Here is a 22,579-nt window from a genome sequence, read left to right on the forward strand (position 1 = left end):
ACAACGGATACAGGTTAGGGGTGTTACACCCTTAACCTATCTCCATCACCGATTTAGGGTTATAGAGTATTAAAGTTCAATTTGGAACATTTACTTTCAACTAGAAACAATTATACAAATCATTCCATATCATCCAATAATTCATTTAAATTCAAAGTATAAATATGTTTATGGACCTTAAACCGAGCCTACGGACCCTAAAAATAACTTGAAAACAATCAAGGTTCATTTTAACATGAAACAAAAAAATCTAGGAAAAATTAGAAAATAGGGGTCACACAGCCGTGTGACAGAGCCTAGACCGTGTGGCTAAAAAATATGGCCGTGTGGCTACTACACACGCCCATGTGACTACTTTACAAGCTCGTGTACGCTGACTGTGTAACTAAATATGCTTGTGTAATATACGGTCACATGGCCGTGTGGCCAGACTGTGTAACTCACTGTGACCATGTAATTCAGGGTCACACGACTGTGTCGCCAAGCATGTAACTCTTTGTGCCCATGTGGACCAACCTGCATTGAAATAATTAAGACACATGGTCGCGTGTGGCACACGACCGTGTGACAGCGCGTGTCCTAGGCTGTGTGCTCTAAAATTTACCTTAAAAATCAAATTTACCAAAACATGATTACTTAGACATCAAGCAACCCCATAACCATCAATTAAACTCACTCAAAACACGATTAAACGAGCTCAAAACATGTCAAAACATCCATTCTAAGTGCCTAACCAATGTGCCCTCATTGACACCACAATTCAATAGCTAAATCAATATCACATTTCAAACCAAAATGTGTACACAAAATACTCAAACATCATTAACTTTTCATGCTAAAACACTACTTATTTCAACTCATCAAACACTTAGAAATATTTACACACTTTATAAGGCTTAAACTACATATATAAAAAAAAGTTCCATACACATATACATACCAAACCAAACCATACTCACAAGTACTTAAAAACTATCTAAGGTAAGTACCATCCAAGAAATACAACTTCACATATATTCAACATAATATCAATTCATCTATTACATGTCATATCACCCAATATAAACATTCAAAAACTACCGAAGATTTTTGGATAGTGTGATTCTTTGAGTCGATCCGATCGTCCGTATCTTCAAGAACGTATCTACAAGAAAACAACATAAAAGACACAAGTAAACTTACTTAAGCTTAGTAATTTCCAATGATTAAAAATGGTTAACTTACCTAATAAAATTATCTAATACAGAATACAAAAAAGTCATAAATCATAATCCTGTCATCCATAATCAAATCACGGGTGAGTTTTAAACTTAATTGCAAATGGAACAATCCAAACAATTACATTATACCAAACTTACATATTTATAACCCTATTTACATGCCACTCATAACCGAGCCAAAATAAACAGATAGCTACCAAATAAGTTGTTAAATAGTGTGATCTTCCATGAGGTTCCAGTCAATAGCAAAATTTCGATGATCTGCAAAGAAGGAAACCAAAGAAAGTAAGCTTTAATAAGCTTAGTGAGTTTGTAACCAAAACAATTCATACCTGTTAACTTAATTATAAAACATACAAAACATGAAATTAACAATCCTTGCCATAAATCATCATTCAACTTCTCAAAATACTTAAACTTGGATGATTTATATCATCAAAACATAATGTGTCAAATAACCATAGACTAATATACAAATTATCATAACGTCTCATACCATTTTCCTTTAATAGATAATTGTTTCGCTCAGAGAACCATAGTAAATAAAATTTGAAAAAATGGGAAGAAAATGCTCCTACGAGCTAACATAAGGACATTAACCGATACACGATGTTGCTTACACAAACTTCAGAGAATCCGCAACACATGTATGACCTCAAGTCATTGGTACGGTACCCATCACCGGTACAAAGTACCTACTAAACACACCGGCACATAGCTGCTAAATACATTGGCATGAGGCCTGCTATGCCCTAAATGACATGTCATTTGTATCCTAGCTATGCACTAAATTCACACGGGCTTATCCTGTTTTTCCCTGACATTTCAACTTAACTTTATACTTCAATTTCATAAAACAACCAATTAATCATAACAACTTTCAATTTCATTTAATTAAACATGTAACAAGTATAATAATTATGAACACAGTAAATGCAATACAAACTTACCAACAAACAATAGCTAACGACACGCGACGACGATTACTCGACAGCTTTTCCTTTCCCTAGTTTATCAATCGACTGGTCCGTTTATTGATCTAAATGTACTAGTTTAATTCAATTACCCAAATCAAACTTCTTAAAACACTTAAATTTATGAAATTAACCCTTTAATAACATTTTACACATTTACCCTAAACTTTCACATTTTATTCAATTTAATCCCTAAAACTGAAATTCTCACAATTATCACAAATTAGCCCAAAAACTCTTGTGTTGATTTCTATATGGTCCCTAAATAGTCCAATTTTATCATTTTATCACAAAATTACATGATATTTTACAATATTAACAACCTAGTCCCTAAACTTTAAAATTACCTAAAATCACTTTACAAAATAGTCATATTTAACTATCAAGCTTAATAAACTATCATAAAATTCATAAACATCACAAGTTCATTCATGGTAAAATTCTAAAAATTAAAAATTTTTACAAATTAGTCTTCAGATTAGCTAGATTAAGTTACAACGCTATTAAAACATAAAAAAAAACCTAAAATCGAAATAAAAACCAACTTACATGCAAGGGTCTATATTCAGTCGAACCTCCAAGCTTTCAAAAATGGTCAAACGATTGAAAATGAAAATAAGAAAGAAGATGACAAAGTTTGGTTTATGTTTTAACTAATATTATTATAACATTTTAATTAAAATGGACATATAACTTATTGTTTTCTATTCATTAACCGTCCACCTTAAGGTATTATGGTTTAATTACTAATTAAAACCCTCCATTCATGATTTTATATTCATTTAACACATATAACTTAATAATGGCTTACTTTTACAACTTTTACAATTTAGTTCTTTTTACTTAATTAACTATTTAAACGTTAAAATTTCTTAACCAAATTTTAATAATAAATATTGATTCACTGGTTAGAATTGTGGTCCCGAAACCATTGTTTTTGACACCACTGAAAATGGGTTGTTATAGAAGTCTTGGGGGTCTCGTTATTAAGATACTCATTACTCGGTATCGCGATATGGTTATAGTTGGCCTCAAGTTTCTTCATTTTAGCATTATCAGGGGTATCATGACTTCCATGCCTCAATATCATGATACCCCCATTTTAAGTGATGTTTTCTTCACATTTGGACCGTTATCGACTTCCTACACCACTCAATCTTATTGTTAGGTTCCCTATGACATGATTGGCCAATTTGGGTATAAAAAATGACACAAAACTAATAAAATTTATTAACAACAAAACTAAAAATCAACAAAGGTAAAGAAAAGACACATAATTTGCTTGAGAATAAGCTCTTTAAGTGTAATGGATAACCCAATTTGACGTATCAAATTACGATAGATCATCTTTCAACTGAACAACCTTCTCCGCTATTCTTTTACCCTGAATTGCATTGAGTTTATGTTTGAGCAACACAAACCAAACACATAATAAGAAACGATTTTATTACTTTCAATAGGAAAGTAATTGTCTCAATAAAAATTGGTAGAAATTCTAATTTATAGAAAATAAAAATTATTTTAAGAAAATAAATTTTCACTACTTTCTGGCAAAATAATAATTTATGAAACTTATGTGTAAATAACTCTACCAATGCCATCTATTTAATAGAAACACACTTCTACTCCAAACTGGAGTATGGTGGGTGTGTCACCCTAGATAATAACACTAGAGTTGCCGCCCCTTTATGAAATATAAAGGGATTTGCGCCTTTCCTATATTGGGTCCAATTATACGTGCTTCTTGAACTTTTGACCTAGTACTTTATAATTTAATCTAACCCAATATTTATTTTCTATTTCCCAAAATAAATATTAATTAATTAAATTAACTAAATTAATTTTCCAATTAAATAATTTTCTCAACTCAATTCTAATTCTTTTAAAGTCATGACGACTTTACCGTAAAAGAATCTATGATGAAATATATTTAATTTTCATATTTAATGGATTCATAATGACTAATTAATTTAATTCCATTTTTGAACTTCAATTATTTAATTATAAATAATTAAATAATAACTTGAAAATCTTAAATTAATTCTCAAGTCATTTCTATACTCAGTGAGAAAACACATCATTTGTGAACGCGACCCATTTTTCTAACTTCATCATTTCCATTCATTTATGTTAATTTGGTTCTATATGCAATTCATTCTTGGTTTCAGTGAGCTAATGGAGGGACCAATTGGACATATGTAATTAGCATTCAAATATTTTGTAATTAAGTTTCAGTTTTTTGCCTATTAAACTTATTTAGTCACGAAGTGATTCCACTATATTATTGTGATTGAATCCTCCCTAATTACATACCATTACAAAAGTTAATTAATCAGTGCTCGTGCAATGACCATATCATTAGTGTGTTACCCTCATAGGATATCCTTAATCTTTTTGGGATAAATTCATTCTTCCAATATGATCATATTTTATCTCATGGTAATGAATACATATTCCTTCATGAAAAGTCAATTACTATTAAATAGTAACTAAGTCATTTATTAACAAGACAAATGACCTGTGGTCATGTTTGCCTTTCATCCATCATATAATATCGATGGGAGGATATCATTTACCTATTAGTTGGGCTATGAAATCCACTATTGTGAATGATGCTACGAACTGTAGAAGTCGTATTCCCAGTACACCAGCTTTCGGTTCCTTATCTATTTGAACTTGGGTTTTTACTTACATCATAATATACAAGTCACTCATACGTAGTCTATCATCCACTCAAGGTTAACGTATGTCACGCTATGAACGTCACAAATGAATAAATCCATAAACGAATCTAGGATCTATTCTACTTGGGTCTTATCCGATGTGTTATCAGTCTAATCAATTACATTTATATCTCTATCTTTTGGGAGTCATTCACTTTTATTCTTAAGAGAAAACATCTCTCCAATTGGACTTGATAGACGACTATATTAGTCTTTCAATCAATTTTCTCATTTCTGACTAGACTAAGGACATGGTTAGATTCATTTACTAATACAAGCTGACTTTCCATATTATGATCCGACCACGTAATACCACTTAGTATTAATTAAACATTAGATAACCAATGAGCCAATATTTGCTTTCATTTTGCTTTGCGTGTAAAAACACCGAGGACAATATACTAAGGGTATTAATGTAATTAATAGATGTTATTATTAAACCAATTTGTTAAAAAAAATATAAGTATACAAAATGAATATGCTACACTTAGGGTACTGAATCCAACATATTGAGTATTTGATTGATATCTAGCCCATAAATGAAGATCATTCTATTAGGGAAAACATATTTTGGAATTTTGAAACAAACTGAATCACCCAAGTCAATCCTTTGGGTCATGAACATTTGGATTAGATTGGAACTCTAATTGATTAGCTGTCAAGAGTCCATATTTGTATTACTTACTATTATTTTATTGTAATTAGATTATATTATTATAATTTTAATGGGATTATGATAAGTCTCAGTGATAGCTACTATATGATTATAATTACATGCATTTCCTTATTAATATGACATTTTTTTCTTTCATTCTCAATAAATATCGATATTGAAAATGTTGAAGGTGTGATTTGAATGTCAATATTTTTTACTTATTAATATTTTTAATCGTAAGTTTGTAGATGCATATAAATTTTCTCATCGTTCTCATGTATATTTGTAGGTATTCATTCAAGACCATTGAACCGATTTTAAACATACATGTGAGTATCTTTGTAATTGTAGGCTTACAATTGCATACAAATATTTCATCATTCTTTTGTATATTTTTAAGTATTATTTTTAATTTGTCTATGTATATTTTCTTAGCTATTACTGCTATTATGTATATTCATTTTGCATGCATAATTTTTCCCTGTTTCATGGCACAATGCAGTGAAAAGAAAGTTTTATTGGTACACTCTGCCTATCCGAACTCTTTTACAAGTATACATTTTATTTTTTAAATCTTTTAGTAAATCATGAAAGTGGATAGATCTTTGAGTTAAACACTACATTTAAAAGTGTATTATTACCATTCAAATACTATTGTTTTTATTTGATTTTTTTACTTACATAATGAATAACATTCAAATTTTATTTTAATTTTATCTTTGAATTTTAACAGAACAATATGAATAAAAATAATCAATTTTTATTTAATTTATACATCTCATAAAAATATATAATTGTTGAAGTCTTTGATAAAATGAAAAACATTTTAAGTGATTCGGCTATAGTTTTTTTTTTTTGGAAAAAACCTAACTGCACTACCTAATCAAAAGCTAAGATTCAACTACTCTACTATTCCCATAACTCCCTAAAAACACCTTGACTCTAAATAACTTCCTCTGGATGACTCCATATTGTGTGCCATATTGTACTGTTTCACCCAATTCATTGAGATCTTAATAGTATCCATAAAATGCCAAGATATGCCTTAGAACACAAAAAAGTTCCTATTCTTCCATATACACCATACTAACAAACCAAATAATTTAGACCACGGGACCCCATTTCTCAAAGTCCAGCCAGAGCTGTCCAAGTTGGCCTTTACCCAACCTAAAAGATTACTAGAGAAGAAACGTTCCTAACATCTCTTCGGCACAAAGTACTTCCAAACATCTTTAATAGTTGAACAATCTCTAAGTACATACAAAATATCCTCTATGTCATATTGACAAATTGGGCATCACATATTTTGTCCAATGCCCCTACGTACACGCTCCTAGTTAATAAACAATCTTTTTTTACAAGTGATCCATAAAAAGAAGCGAATGTGATGAGGTCCTTGGTACTTCCATACAGTCTTCCACCTATTATCTTTCTCGTTCCACGTGGCCTTTTTTAACATATGATACGCATTCTTGATTGAAAAATCACCATTAGCGGTTCGTGACCAAATGATTTATCAGGGCCAGCTAGAGGTGTGGTGGTGGAATGCTCACAATCTATTTGACAGTTTCTTCTGGTACTCATTCTTTAAAAGCCTTTAAGTCCCATACACCATTTTCCATTACCATATCTTTGAGTAAACATTTCGTCAGTGGAACATATGCCGTTAATGATCTTACTTTTGGAATCTAAGAATCTTCCCAACAACAAACCGATGCTCCTGTCCCAATGGACCAACACAAGTTCTCTCTCAGCAATGGCCAAACCTTTACAATCGCTCGCCATATAGTTGAACAATTACTCTTCCTAATATCTTCAAGAATCCTTTCTTTTACCCCCATATTTTGACCGCAAAACCTTTACCCATAAATCCTCTTCTTTGGTAACCAGATTATACCCTAATTTTAACAGGAATGAGGTGTTTTGATAATCTAAGTGTTGGTGACCTAGGCCAGGACATAGTCGTGGCTAACATATGGAGTCCCAGTCAACCAGTGCTAGTTTCCGTTTCCTCATACTAGATATCCAGATGAATTGCCTAGCCAACTTCTCAATCCCTCACATACTCCTTTTGGGATTCTCATCAATTGCATAAAATAATTTGGAATAGAGAGGATAACTGATTGCGCCAAAGTGAACCTTTCTACCAAAGGAAGTTGTTTTGCATCCCAATTACATAGTCTCATTCTGACCTTTTCACTTACAAACCCCAAAGTGGCTTTAGTAACTCTTTTGTCAAAGAGTGGAATTCTTAAATATGAACCCAACTCTTTGACTTTTTGGAAACCCAGTAGTCTGCTCAAATTATTGCTTAAGGTGTCGCCTACTCCTTGTGAGAAGAACACATTAGTTTTCCTTGCATTAATCCGATGCCCTAATAAACTGCATAATTGCTCCAGTATACTTTCCAGACGTAATCCAAGCTTTGTGTCGACTATAATTTTGATATGTTGTAAAACATCAAAAATTTTCATTCTTATTTTTTTAGGGTAAACTACAAAAATAATCACTTTTGTTCACCTCAGATTATAGTTTAGTCACTTATGTTTACAATGTTATATTTTAGCCACTTACGTTATCGTTTTGTTACGAAGAGGTCACTCTACTGTTAAGCTCAGTTACCTTCCTAACTGCAGTCCTATGTGGCAGTCCAAATGCCAACTTGGACGTTCAATTGCTGAGATGAAAAATGAAAATAGGTTTTTAATTAAAAAAATTAATTTGGACTGCCACGTAGGACTGCCGTTAGGGAGGTAACGGAGTTTAACGGTAGAGTGACCACTTCGTAACAAAACAATAACGTAAGTGACTAAAACGTAACATTTCAAACAAAAGTGACTAAAATGTAATTTGAGACAAACAAAAGTGACTATTTTTATAGTTTAATCATTTTTTAATATATGTTAATTTATTTTTATAACTCTATTTATATTCAAAAATATTAAATAAACAAATAAAACCATATACATTTAAATGTAGATATTTATGTTAAGTACAAATTTTCATTCTTAATTTCTTTATTTATAAATTTGATCAAATTAATGAAATGAATGTTTAATAAAATTTAAATATTTATTATTTGATAAACATAAGTATCCTTAATATTGTTTGACAATTTGATATAGTATTAAACTAGGAAAGTTTTTTGGTTTAAAATGAAATGCAAATAGTGAAGAATTCAAAATTTAATATATTAAATGAATGGTTGCATTAATTTGTTTATTTCAACTTGTTACATCTAGTTGCTTATTTTTTAACAAACGGAAAATATCCAAAATAAAACTATTTTAACAGTACTGGAAATTAAGCTTTTAGTGGCATTTTTAGTGGCGTTTGGACCAAAAATGCCACGAAAGTTATACATTAGTGGCGCTAATCGGAAAACGCCGCAAAAGATTAGAGCTATAGTGGCATTTTTTCATAAACACTGTAAAATGTTAGAGCTATAGTGACATTTTTTCATAAACACCACAAACGATTAGAGCTATAGCGGCGTTTTTATCATAAACGTTGCAAAAGGAAGCAATAGCGGCATTTTTCATAAACGCTGTGAACATGTATTAAAATTTTGCAAAACGGTGCCGTTTTGTTAGCCCCCAAACCCCTTCATCGTTTTTCCTCAAACCAGTTCCCCCATTCCCATTCCCCTCCCCAAATCCCTACTTGTTTTATTCCTAGAACCCTTTATGTTTTCCCCCAAATAAGTTCCCCATCCCTAAAATCCCTAATTTTTTTCCTAAATCATTTTCTTTTTTTCCCTAATTTTTAAATCTCGAAAACAATTCCCCCTCCTCAAAATCCCTAACTTTTTCACCAAATCCCTTTCTTTTTTCCCCAACTTTTTTCCCTATCTGCTGCACTGCCGTCGCCATCAAAAGTCCTCTGCTGCACTGCCGTCGCCGTCGAAAGCCCTCTACTACATCGCCGTCGAAAGTCCTCTGTTGCATCACCGTCGACAGTCTGCTGCAACGTCGTGTAAGTTTTTATGTTTAGGGTTTAGTTAGTTTGTTAATTTATTCTCATCCTTCAAATCCTAACCCACAACAACACAAAACATCTCTTTTGCAGAAACAGCAACCTAGAGACAGCAACCTCATCTGGTATATTTTCATTTCATTCAATTATTTTTTATATCTATATTTTTTTAAATTTCGAATAATGTTCTTAAATTGGTTAAGTCTCAATAAAGTCTATGCTTTTGTTTCATAACATGGTTTTATCATATTCTTCCTTTTTCTTTTTTCATTTATTTTGCATAATGTCAGATGAATTTTCCACTTGATTTATTATTTTAAAAATAAAATAAAATTTTGATTATTTTGGGCATTTTTTTGGAAATAATCTACATATTCTAAACGGAATTTTGATCATGCTCTTATCTTTGATGGATTCTTTTGGTTCGACTTTATATAGTATACTGTTTTAGCTTACTGTTAGATATCATTTGATGGATTCTTTTGGTTCAAATTTGAGGCCATCCATCCATTGGGTGGTATAGGATTTTGGGGCTGTAGATGTATTGCATGCACTTTATTTAAGAATTTATAAAGGATGAAATTGAAATTTTGGGATGGGAATGAGTAATAGCTAATAATAAAAAAAGAAAAAAATTCAGTATTATAAACTGAAGAAGAGGGACAGAGGGCAGTGAATATTTGGAAGGGAGAGCATCTTGTTATGTGATCATGTTATAAAGGAATTTATAAAGGAATTTATAAAGGATTGTGGACTTTTTCTTTTTATCATAATTATGTAATCATGTTATGTGATAGCATCCTGTCTTTATTTAGTATATAAGTTTTGGAGTTTAGCTGTTGAACTGTGGCAGCACCAGAATATTACATTTGTGTAGCAGATAAATTTTTATACTAATTAACAATTGTGTTGCCTTCGTACATTGAGTGTCTTGAATAAGTTTAATCTAACACTTTTACTTAAATATAAATACCTATTCAGTCAAATAGGTTTTGGTTCAACGAAAACACTATAAGTAAACCATGTTATTATATAAGTAAACCAGGTTATTATATCTTTGTGTATATTCATTTGTTCTTAAAGGTGTTGCTTAAAATTGAATAACATGAGCATAAGAAACTTTTAAGCTTTATATTTTCGTTGACAAGATTATGCTGATACTTTGGCATTATTGCATGAAATGCCAATCTGTTGTCAATCAACTACGAGTCATGGCATCATATGCCTGATAGTAACAAAAATCAAGCTCTCGAAAATATTAAGGTAATAACATGAATGTAATTTATAATACTTTGGTTTAAGTTTCATTTATATTTACTTTCTAAATTTGCAAGAGAGATTTGCTTTAGAGGTCTCGGATAATTATGTGAACAAGGCATTAGGAAAGAAACGGAGAGACCATAAAAGTACTTTTAACAAAGAATATTTTAAGAAAAATATAAGCCTCGAAGAGAATTTGCGAAATGTCCCGCCGAGAATGCTGAGGTACCAATAGGAAGATGCAGTTAGATTTTAGAATTCAAAGAAATGGAGGTATTATGTATTTCCAAACTCTTATAATTATTTTGGCTTATAGTATTTACTATATAAGTATTAATAATTTCATAATGTAGGATTGTGAACGAGTTGGAACTACAAGTAGGCAAAAACAAAAATTCACGCACACAGCTAGGTCAAAAAGTTTTACTTGTGTAGCTGATGACGAGGTATTTTGAATTTATTAATTGTGCCAAATATTAATTACTTTCTACTAAATAATATTTTTCCTACTATATTGTAGGAACTATCGTTTGGTCAAAAACTTGGGCGCCTTCAGCTTTTTGACATTACACATAGAAAGAAAGATGGATCTCCTATGACTACTGAAGTTGTAGAAATTATGGTATATTTACTTAATAAAATTTGAATTATTTTAAATATTTATCATGTTTAATTATAATGGTTTAATTAGTCGTTTGTAATGCAAATAATGTCAAGTCATGTTGCATTTGTTTGATTATATATTTCGTTTCTAACCCCTTAATTGATTTATTAGGAGAAACTAAAGGATAAAAAGGGCGGAGTATGAAGCAATTGCTTTAAGCGATAGTTCTGTTAATCTGAACAAAATTGATAACCGAATTATTACTGAAGTTTTAGGTCCTGAAAGGTATGGTTGGGTTCAATTTCAAAGATCTTTTGTTAACCTAACCCAATATTTTGGATCCTGCTCGTAGCAATACATGTCTTCGGCGAATCAGGCTCAAGCTGAAGTTCAGAGGTTAAGAGACCAGATGACTCAGATGCAAGCGAGCACAGTTGAACAAATTGCTCAACTTAAAGCGGAGGAAGCATTGAGAGAAGCAGAGGCTCAAAGAAAATATGATGAACTCCAGCTACAACTTAAAGCGGAGGCAGTAGCGAGGGAAGTAGAGGCAAGCAAAAAATATGACGAACTCCAGCTACAACTTCAGAATATGATGAAGATGTTTCAGTAGTCACAGAATCCGCTATCTTAGACTTTTGTTTATTTTCTGACAGAAAATTTTAATTATAATTTTCTGTCAAAATTTTAATTATATGACAAAAAATCATATATTCAATTTTCTGTCAAAATTTTAATTATATAAGTAAATTAATTAAATTAGAGAAATTATTTAAAAAATATAATTTTTAAAATGATATTAAATAAATTATTTTTTAAAATAGAATTAATGACGTGATCTGGGTAAGATGTTTAACAGATATGATTATTAATACACGATTCTTTGAAGTCAAATTAAGTATTCACTATTAGTCATAACGAAAAAATAAATAAATTATCAAACCAATAAATAAATCAACTGACTTCTATCGTCTCGTCTAGTCTCATCCCCGTCTCAGTCACATCTTTTTTTTATCGTTCTCTATCCGCTTCGTCTGCTCTGAAACTGCGTCGTTTCTGAAGCTCCAATAGTGCCAGTGCTTTTCTTCTTTCATTTTCTTTAGCCTTATGATCCAAAGGTCAGTTCAATTCTTAGTTATGTTGTTCTTTTTGATTCCACTATTGTTATTTTTTTCACTGTATTGTGCATTTTGCAGTGTATAAATTTTATGTGAAGCAACAATAAGTCAGCGTTGTTTTCAAAAACATTTTTCATCGTAGATTTCTTTTTCATATTTTTGGAGATGAAGGGAATAGAAATATTTGTGTTCCGTATAATTGATTTTATTATATAAATATTTCTTTTTTTTTCAGGGTCTTTAGCTTTGTAGGTCAGACTATCAAAAACTCGGAGGAAGATCGAGCAAATTTCGACTACTCTTTTTATTTCTTTGGGTCGAAGAATATTTGTTTTTATTTTTATTTTTGTAAAGGTATGAACCGTTAATTTGCTGTCCAGAAAAAAGAAAAATTTAAAGAACAAAAAAGTCAAGCTGGAGTCTTTATTTCTTTTTACCAAATTTTCTTGGCCTCCGAAAGGAAATTTGTTCATGTAATATATGGCATCATCGCTAATGTACCATATTATTTTCTCTTTCTTCTATATGCCCTTAAAAAAAAACTCTTACTTTAAGCATATTGGAAATGGGCAGTTGAGGATTTTATTATTCCCCCATTATTATTATTTGATTTTAATCATAAGAGAAAACACTAAAAAGTTATATTTCCTGATTTATCCAATTCTTATCATAGCTATTAAAGTTTTTGTGTGATATATTACCATGGGTTTTGCCTTCATGTCTTTTAGATATCCTTGTTGATTGTTTAGATTCCTAGACTACGGGTAAGGTAAGGTAAGGGTAGTTAGACTTTAACAAGAACATAGTTGATACTTTATCAGAATGTTTCTATTGGGTTTTCTGCTTTGTTTGTTAATTTATGTTAACAATTCCTTCCACGACTAGGATTTGGAATTGGATGAATTTAGTACATATTCATCTCCCGCGTTCAATGTTATATTACTGCATTTGGTCTTGCATACCTCTTTTGCGATTAATTCATGTTTTGGACTTTTGATTGCTCTATTCTCATTTCTTCGTTTTATTTGCAATTTTACCGCAGATATTCTGGGAAGTTTTATTTGATGGCTTCACCAGCTATTGACTCTGCATGGCTATCCTCGCTTAGTGAGCCCTTTTGTAAATCTTTGAATGTAGGGGAAGCACATCCAGCCGATATTTTACCTGTGCTGGAAGCTCCTGTGCCTTTTGCATCCGATAACTCTAATGCTCCACAACCGCCACCTCTCCCTAGTAAAAATTGTACAAGAACTAAGTTTTCCAAGAGGCCTCTTGAGTATATTGTTGTCCCAAAGGAAACAAAGGATGCATGGGACAACCTGTTTAAGGAAGGGTATGGTGCAGATGTTTGTATTCTCACCAATGAAAAATCATGTGTTCTAGCTCATTCTAATGTTTTGGTGAGTTAATTATACACACACATATATATATATATATATATCCTTGCTATCTCTTAATTAAAACAATAAAGGTGGCTTGATTAATATCATAATGTTAAGGAAGTTTTCTTCTAGTTATTAAGAGGATTTGAATTGTTGTTGCTTGCTTTTAAATTTGAGTAGAAATTCAGCCAATGGTCTTGCACTGCTATTCTTCAAAAACGGAAATTTTAAGTAATGTTCAAGCTTGAATTTGTTTCCTTATAAATGGCAGAATACTTATTTTACCATATAGCTGTGGAAAGATAGAAGCTATAAGACTGTAATATCATCAATTCTTCATACTTTGATTTCTGAGCTAAATTTTCTTTCTTCTCCTTTGCAGAGTATTGCATCACCTGTGCTGGCTAATGTTCTCAGGCTATCAAAAGTCAAGAATGGCATGAGATACATCAAAATCCCTGGAGTACCTCATGGAGCTGTCTGCATGTTTATTCGTTTTCTATATTCATCTTGGTATGTTTGAAATATTTTTCTGCATACTTTTGGCATAAAATATTCAGCGGTAGTTTGTGGATATGGTTTTAAATCATTATATGATGATAGTTTCCTGTCTGTTTCTACTATATTTTAAGTGGCAACCAAAACCAGAAAATATGCTAATTTATGTATCATTTGACAGATATGGCATGATACTAAGTACCAAATTTGTAGTCTCTTAAAGTTGCTCTGTTTATTTCCTTTCTTTTCTTTTCTTTTTATCACTGCCTTAAAAGGCCTAAGAACATATATAAAGTTAGGATGCTGGGAACTAAGCTGTTCCACTGTGGCTGTGCAAAGAGTTGCACCACCACCAAGTTCATGCATAGTTATTTATGTCGAGATAATTTGTTTCGTGGTCTTTTAAAGGTGTCTGTACAGTCTGTGGTTGTAATTTCTGAATAATACATGATCAATATGAAAGTACGGTTCTTAGAATCTTCATGCAGGAGAACGGTACTAGTTAAGTTCAAACTGGACATTTCTAGAAAACCATTTCTATCTGTAAAAGGAAAAGGGAAATCAACTTGTTTTTCCATTTGCGAGGACTTCCTTTTTCCCCTGTAGACCAGTATGTTATGTACTAGTTGTGTAAACTTGTAGGCACTGCTAAATTGGCATAGGTTCTTTATGTCTGTCCCTAGTTATCTCTGTTATAATTGGATTCACTTGGTTTTATTCTATACTGAAATACAGCTATGAAGAGGAGGAGCTGCAGAAGTTTGTTCTCCATCTATTAGTCTTGTCACATTTCTACTCAATTCCATCACTGAAAAGAGTTTGTATTTGCTCACTGGAGCAAGGCTGGCTTACAAGAGAAAATGTGATAGATGTTCTTCAGTTAGCAAGGAATTGTGATGCACCTAGGCTTGCCTTCATTTGTGTCCGTATGGTTGTAAAGAATTTCCAATCTATATCTTTAACTGAAGGATGGAGAGCAATGAGACGTGCCAATCCTGCTCTTGAGCAAGAACTTGTAGAGTCTGTTGTTGAAGCAGATACTGTAAGTGTTAACCTTCTTTATGTTTGGAGGAGTTTATATTTGTTTATTGATCTTCCTAAAGAATATAATACACCTTTTATTGTATTTGTTAATCAATTTGTTTTCTTTTTCTCTCTCAGGTAGGTTAGATTTTTGTTATTATTATTTTCTTTTGAGGGGATTCAACATAGTATACTCTTTTGTTTAAAATATCTCTTCCTCTGTCCAAAAGATTCTTCATTTTACGCTTTTTGTTTCTGTTACTTTTTTGGCTCAATGTGTTTCCTCTTACTATTTCTCAGTTTTACTAGAAAGCTTCTTTTGAAAGAATAAAGTGTTTAACCTTCGGTGAGCTGACTATTTGCAGTGCCTGTTGGTGTAGGTTATTACAGTTTGGAACATGATTCTATCTCATGGAAGATTTTGTTTATTAGCCCTTAGGAGAATCACTTTGTCATTATTTGTTATGCAGCCTATGTATACCCTTTCTTCCCTTCCCTCATAAATGCTGCTCTAATTATGATGCCCGAATATCTTAATCGGTTTCTTATTATTATGAATGGAGTTTACTGATAGTTAACCTTATATGGTTATATGTTATAGAATTATTCTGTTTTTACATCATTGGTTTTACTTATTCCTTTCTTTCCCTCAGAGAAAGCAAGAGAGGCAGAGAAAAATGGAAGAGAAAAAAGTCTACTTGCAATTGCACGAAGCAATGGAGGCCCTCCTTCACATTTGCAAGGACGGCTGTAGGACGATTGGACCTCGTGGTAAGGTGTTAAAAGGGAGCCAGGGTGCTTGTAATTTTCCAGCTTGTAAAGGGCTTGAAACTTTAGTGCGTCATTTCTCAAATTGTAAGACTCGGGTCCCTGGTGGATGTGTTCACTGCAAACGCATGTGGCAGCTTCTTGAACTGCATTCCCGCATGTGCAATGAGCCTGATTCATGCAAGGTTCCTCTTTGTAGGTAAGCATTAAATTTGAACAACATATGATATCAATCACTTCAGAGAAACATTGTAAAGAGGGGACAAGGCTGGCTCGGACTTGTTCTCTTGCAATGTGATTGGATTTGATGGAAAGATGTGATCCATCATTTTAGTTGTTGTCAATGATGAGATGTAGTGCATAACTGACACTGGTGATTAATTTGTCTTCTTTTAATTGTATTTTGTATTTCATAGGCATTTCAAGGAGAAAATGCAGCAGCAAAGCAAGAAAGATGAGACAAAGTGGAAGGTGTTAGTGAGCAAAGTTATTGCAACAAAGAATGCAGTTGGGTCATTCTCATCTCGGTCTAAAGGTTTATTCTGACTAACTTATCTTTTAAATGGGAAAATGGCATTACCATGCATCTCTTTTTATTGTTATTGGTTAATGCCCCATATATGCTAACTTATACTTGTTCTACAGTGGGAAAAATAAAGTGAAACGATATTTACTAATAATAAATAGTAGTTTTCTCTTATCTTTTGTTATAGAAAGGTTTGAAGAACAGATGTAGGCAGTGGACATAATGAAAATGACGTCATCGATATTTCTTTCAATTTGATATTTTCCTGCTTCACTTATTTCTTCTGCTGTTAACTCGCTTAGAATATTCCTAAGCTCATTGATTAATAAAATATGTATGCAAAATAAGATCTTAATTCAGGCTGAGATGACTCTAGACTCGCAGATTATTTGCAGCTCAGCCTACTGTTTTTATTTTAAGCTCAGACTTCCAAAAACAGAATAGAAGAGAAAGGATATCCCTTACGACCATATAGATCCTAAATGGATGAGCTTTGTCCTTAGCTGAATATGAAGGGAAATACTCTGCATTCTTCCCCTGAATTTGAGTGCATGGGTCAAATATTAAAAGTATTTGTAAATTAAAATATTTTATGTTTATTTTTAAAAATTTTGTTACAAAATTTACAATGTTTCAAAAATACTATGATAAGATCATAAAAACAAGAGAGTATAAATGTTTAATTTTTAGAATTTTTATGTCAAATATTAACCAACTACTAATATTTTTATATTAATTTAATAGTTTTTACTACAGTTTGTCATCTTTTAATTTTATATATAAATATATAGAGAGTTATAATGTCTAATGATTTATGAAATATATAATTTATTAAAATTTTCTTAAATTAATTAATATGTTTGATATTATTTTTATTAAAATATCTCTTAATTTATTTATTTTATTTTGAAATTACCGAATATGTGAAATTATGTTTGATATTATTGAATATGTTTGCAATTAATTTAACTTTAAGAAATAAGGGAATGATATTCAAATATTACGGGGTTTTTTTAAATAGTTGTATTCAAATAATTTAGTTGTTTTTTTTTTTATGTTAAATGTTTCATTTAATGTGTAACATTCCTAGAACCCTTGAGTCGAGAATAGTGTTAATATAAGATGACATGTGTTAGAATTTTTGAAGGAAATAAAATAAGAATTATTAGAGAAGACAATTGGAAACTGGAAGAAATTGAAATGACTCGTGTATTGAGAGAAATAAAATTGAGGTATTGATTAAATTGTAAAGAAGTGAAAAGTGTGAGAAAATTTGAAAGTTAAGAGGTTAAAGTGTAAATCCAAAAAACTTGAAGGATCAAAAGTGAAAACACTCAAAAGGTCCTTATGACTCAAAATTGATAAATAGGGACCAAATTGAATAAGTGGAGAAATATGAGAGACTAAATCGTAATTTTATAAAAAATAAATAGTGACTCAAGGATGAAATTATAAAGAATTATGAGGGAAAAATAATTATTTCTCAATTAAGATGGTTATCATGTAATATCATAATAATTAGTGAATGTTTGTTGTTTAAACTTTTTGGTTGAAATATTTTATTATTTTATTTTGAGATATTTTAATGTTAATTAATGGTTAAGAAAAGAGAAAAGGTGAAAGAAAATCTTCATCCTTCCATCATTCTCACATCTACCATGAAAAAGATGAGAGAAAATTTTGAAGTTTATTCATTTTAGTCCTTTTAATCAAATTCACTATTTTCACCTATAAATTAAAAGAATTTCTATAGCCACCAAGAAGAAAAAGAGATGAGAAGACTCTGGTGAACATGAATATTTTTTTTGGATTCAAGAAAATGGAAGATGGAGGGGAGAGAAAGTTAAGAGGAGTGTAAGAAAGCAAGTTCTACGGTAAGGATTTGAAGGTGTGATTTTTTATTATGTATTTGATGTGGTCATGAAGTAGAAAAAGAGAAGAAATGATGAAAGTGTTGGAAACAAGGTGAAGGTGGTGACTAAAGTGAGGAAGGAAGGGAATTAAAGCAAAAATAGTGAATTCCTAACAAAAGAGAGGTAAGTACACCAAAAATCTTACCTTACCAAATTAGAATTATGTGTGAATTATATTTTAATTGTTATATGATTTTTCTTAAGATTTAATTAAATATATGTATATGTATAGGAAAATGTTAATATTTATTATGCCATTCTTGTAGAAAGAAGTGAATATATGAAATTAACATCGACAATGAAGTGAATAAACTAAGTGAAGTGAAATTATAGTAAAAGGGTTAAATTGAAAATTGTACAAAAGTTTAAGTGTGAAATTAAATATTATAATAAAGAGCTTAAATGAAGTGTTAAGTTTTAGTGAATTAATTACAAATTCATATTTAAGTGAATTTCTTGTGATACTCAAGTTTTATATTGAAAAGGACTAAATTGTAAAATATCAAAAGCGACTAAGTGTGCTAAGATTTTGAAATAATATATTCAAGTATAGTTATATTTAGTAGTGAAGTGAATATTGAGAGTAGGGTGATTAATGAAAATATATACTAGTAGGAACTAAATCGAAAAGATTATAAAGTAAGTGAAGTGAAAGTTATGCAAAGAAGACTAGATAACACAATGATCCAAATTTGACATATGTAATAGAGTATTAACGAATAAGTTTAATTAAGTTTTATGGCAGTAAGTTTCAATGTTAAGTGAAATTAAACCGACATGTTAATGAATATTGAATTTTAAGAAATTAAGGACTAAATTGCAAATGTGTAAAAGTGACATGTGAAATGTGAAATGTAAAAATCCTCTAAATTTGAAATATTATAAATCAATGTATTATATATTTCATGTGCCAAAGAAATATCACTATAGTGTTTATTGAATTTTTATAATAAGGACTAAATTGAAAATAATTCAAAAGTATGTAAGTTCAATTGTGAAATGTAAAAGTGAAGTTGATTATGTTATATTTTCCCATATAGACAAGATATGAACTAGGATGATATAGATGACATGCCATTAGGAAACATTTAGTGTGCTATTCGTTATGTTAATGCACTTCGGTGCCACTCTATTTTGATAAAGCACTTTGGTGTTGTTCTGTTTCGATATTGCACTCCGATGCCACTCTATTATGTTATTGCACCACAATGCAACTTTGTGTTATTTTTGTATATCCTACATGTTCTGTTAATTCTACATTGAGCATTTGTTAAACAATAAACGACAAAATAAAGTAATGATCAATATGATAGGTTTACGATAAGTGAAAGGAAATGATAGTGAAATAAACTATTTTGAGTAATATAATATAATATTAATGTACATCATTTATACTTATTTAGGGAAAAGGTAAGATTAAATCTTGTTGCACTCACTAAGCTTTCATAAACTTAACCCGTGTTTTCCAACGTGTAGGTAAAGACTTGAAATAAAGTTTTATTAGGGATTGAGTTCTTCACATCTCATCACATCTCAAGGACTTCGAGATAAGTATGAGATTTTTTCAAAACTTTGGTTTAGGTTAATGGCATGTACATAGGTGAGCAATAGCATAAGAAAGGGGATGTTTAGCTATACTTGTGTTATATATATAGTATTTGGATTGAGTAAATACAAGGTATTACATGGTTTAGGAGTCTTGGTTAATGTTTGGATTGATTATGAGCAAATTTGGTATGGGTTAAATGTGTTTGAAAGTAGAAATTTCAGGTCCTCCATATCAGGTTTTGAGACATGTGAAACGTGTCTCAAGACTTAAAAACTTCGAACCTAAATATCTACAATAATGATGCCAAGTCTTCAGACGAATGGCCCATTGTCTCAAAACCTACACCCTATTGTCTCGAGACAGGGTGTAACACCCTAAACCTAATTCGATCATTGGGTTTGAGTTACGGGATGCCACATTCATTGCTGGAACAACTATAAACAATTACAACTCAATTTAACAATTCAATCGTGCTATTAAGGTCATTATGCATTCATAACATGTTTCACAATCATATTCGGACTTTATACGAGCTTACGAAATCTCTTTTGATAACCAAAGACCGAACAAGAACTAAAATGTAAAGTTTCAAAACTATTGGATTGATGTCGCAACTTCGAGGGTTCCAGGTTGCGATACAAGTCACTAACTTGTCCTTATTGCGGCAATAAGGAGTTGGATGTTGCGACGTGACTCACTATTTTCAAAACATCATTAAATACCAAACTACAACAACCTACACAATTGACCATTGTCTAATACCACCATTTAAATCGCATATTGTCTAATACCACCATTTAAACCGCATACATGCTTTCAAAAGTCTTATATAACATTAACATTTCCATCCAAGGTCACCTAGTTAACAATTCAACATGAAACCAATTCAACATATGTTATATTGTAAAATTTCAGCCATTTAAATTATCTAAGTATAAGTGTTACTTCTGCAATAAGAAAGGACACTTCAAAGCCAACTGCAAAGAGTGAAAGGATTGCCTAGCTAGTAAGGGTAAAGGTATGAAACTCTTTATGATTAAAATTTTCTTAGTGGAGGATTCAATAGACCACAGGGTCATTGATTCTAGAGCCACTAACCATATGTGAGTTTCTCTACAAGGGTTCAAGGAAATGAAATATCTTAAAGATAAGAGTCTCTCATTATGAAATAGAGATGGGATAAGCGTGGTAGCTGAAGCAGTGAGAGATGTGCATCTTTATTTTGATAATTTTAAGAAGATTATTTTGAAAGACGTTTTTGATGTACCTAGTTTCAAAAGAAACTTAATTTCTATTGCATGTTTATTTAAAGATGGCTTTACCGTGATTTTTAATAATGGTATTGCAGATTCTAGAAATCATACTCTTATCTGTAATGGATGGATGTCAAATAATCTCTATTTTATTAAACCAAATATGTACACACTACTTGAAATTGAATTAACGAATAAAAGACTTAAGACTTCTCACTCACACGAGTTGTACCTTTGACATTTGGGACTTGGTCATATTAACCAAGAAAGAATCACTAGAATTGTGAAAGATGACCCATTAAGTTCACTTAAGAAAGTTGATATTCCACAATGTGAATCTTGCTTGGAAGTTAAAATGACTAAGTGATCTTTTAATGCAAAAGGAACGAGGATTGTGAAACTCTTAGAACTTGTGTATACTGATGTATGTGACCCCATGAACGTTAGTGTGAGAGATGGTTACGATTATTATGTAACATTTATAGATGTTTATCCATATATGAGTTTGTGTACCTAATGAACCATAATAGTGAAACCTTTGATAAATTTGAAGTGTTTCGGGTGGAAGTGGAGAAACAACTAGGTTTACCCATAGAGGCATTTAGGTTTACCCATATATGAGTTTGTGTACCTAATGAACCATAATAGTGAAACCTTTGATAAATTTGAAGTGTTTCGGGTGGAAGTGGAGAAACAACTAGGTTTACCCATAGAGGCATTTTGGTTTGATTGAGGTGAGGAGTACTTATTGGATGAGTTCTCAGATTACCTTGTACATAATTAGATATTATCCCAAATAACTATGTCGGAAACTCTACAATAGAATGGCGTGATAAAGAGAAGGAATCCCAAATTGAATAAAATGAAAGTTGTTGGAAAATTATGTCATGAATTAGAAGCTTGAGGTCCCTAATCATTATATACGAAGTCGAATTTAGATTCGATCAATTAAATCGAAAGATATATAGTTTTCAAATATTTGGGTATAAAGGGACTAAAGTGAATAAAATTTCATTTCATAATTAATTGATATATTCCTTTGCGCTTCAAGTGAAACTAATAACGTTTTTGTAATCGGATTTATTGTACGCAACTAAAGATGACACTGGAATGTCGAGGGAGAAAGGAAAGGCGAAAG

General features: G+C 31.3%; 2 protein-coding genes across 4 annotated transcripts; both read left to right on the plus strand.

Annotated features, from left to right (window-relative positions):
• Positions 1-9,229: 9,229 nt before the first annotated feature.
• Positions 9,230-12,129, plus strand: LOC105766206 (uncharacterized). 2 transcript variants are annotated; one of them, XR_001125099.2, is made up of 5 exons: positions 9,230-9,547; positions 9,641-9,672; positions 11,161-11,253; positions 11,328-11,429; positions 11,583-12,129. XR_001125099.2 is itself a non-coding variant. In XM_052631829.1 (4 exons), the coding sequence occupies exons 1-4, from the start codon at positions 10,769-10,771 to the stop codon at positions 12,022-12,024; spliced, it is 498 nt and encodes a 165-aa protein (XP_052487789.1). In that variant the 5' UTR covers positions 9,844-10,768; the 3' UTR covers positions 12,025-12,129. The 2 variants fall into 2 exon arrangements, 1 of the variants encoding a protein (XP_052487789.1); XM_052631829.1 differs by lacking the exons at positions 9,230-9,547; positions 9,641-9,672 and adding an exon at positions 9,844-10,810 and having other exon boundaries at positions 11,764-12,129.
• Positions 12,130-12,365: 236 nt separating this feature from the next.
• LOC105766207 (BTB/POZ and TAZ domain-containing protein 3) lies at positions 12,366-16,979 on the plus strand. 2 transcript variants are annotated; one of them, XM_012585581.2, is made up of 7 exons: positions 12,366-12,529; positions 12,765-12,883; positions 13,572-13,929; positions 14,294-14,424; positions 15,145-15,451; positions 16,086-16,399; positions 16,617-16,979. In XM_012585581.2, the coding sequence occupies exons 3-7, from the start codon at positions 13,594-13,596 to the stop codon at positions 16,744-16,746; spliced, it is 1,218 nt and encodes a 405-aa protein (XP_012441035.2). In that variant the 5' UTR covers positions 12,366-12,529; positions 12,765-12,883; positions 13,572-13,593; the 3' UTR covers positions 16,747-16,979. The 2 variants fall into 2 exon arrangements, with proteins under 2 accessions (XP_012441035.2, XP_012441037.1); XM_012585583.2 differs by lacking the exon at positions 12,765-12,883 and having other exon boundaries at positions 12,369-12,529.
• The last annotated feature ends 5,600 nt before the right edge of the window (positions 16,980-22,579 follow it).

The sequence above is a fragment of the Gossypium raimondii genome, chromosome 5 (genome assembly GCF_025698545.1).
Source record: "Gossypium raimondii isolate GPD5lz chromosome 5, ASM2569854v1, whole genome shotgun sequence".
Taxonomy (NCBI): Eukaryota; Viridiplantae; Streptophyta; class Magnoliopsida; order Malvales; family Malvaceae; genus Gossypium; species Gossypium raimondii.

Coding starts and splice junctions, on each gene's coding strand:
- LOC105766206 (XM_052631829.1), top strand. CDS start 10,769: ATGCCTGATAGTAACAAAAATCAAGCTCTCGAAAATATTAAG. Junction 10,811..11,160: donor AAGCTCTCGAAAATATTAAG/GTAATAACATGA, acceptor TTCATAATGTAG/GATTGTGAACGAGTTGGAAC. Junction 11,430..11,763: donor CTGAAGTTGTAGAAATTATG/GTATATTTACTT, acceptor TCCTGCTCGTAG/CAATACATGTCTTCGGCGAA.
- LOC105766207 (XM_012585583.2), top strand. Junction 14,425..15,144: donor CGTTTTCTATATTCATCTTG/GTATGTTTGAAA, acceptor ACTGAAATACAG/CTATGAAGAGGAGGAGCTGC. Junction 15,452..16,085: donor CTGTTGTTGAAGCAGATACT/GTAAGTGTTAAC, acceptor TCTTTCCCTCAG/AGAAAGCAAGAGAGGCAGAG.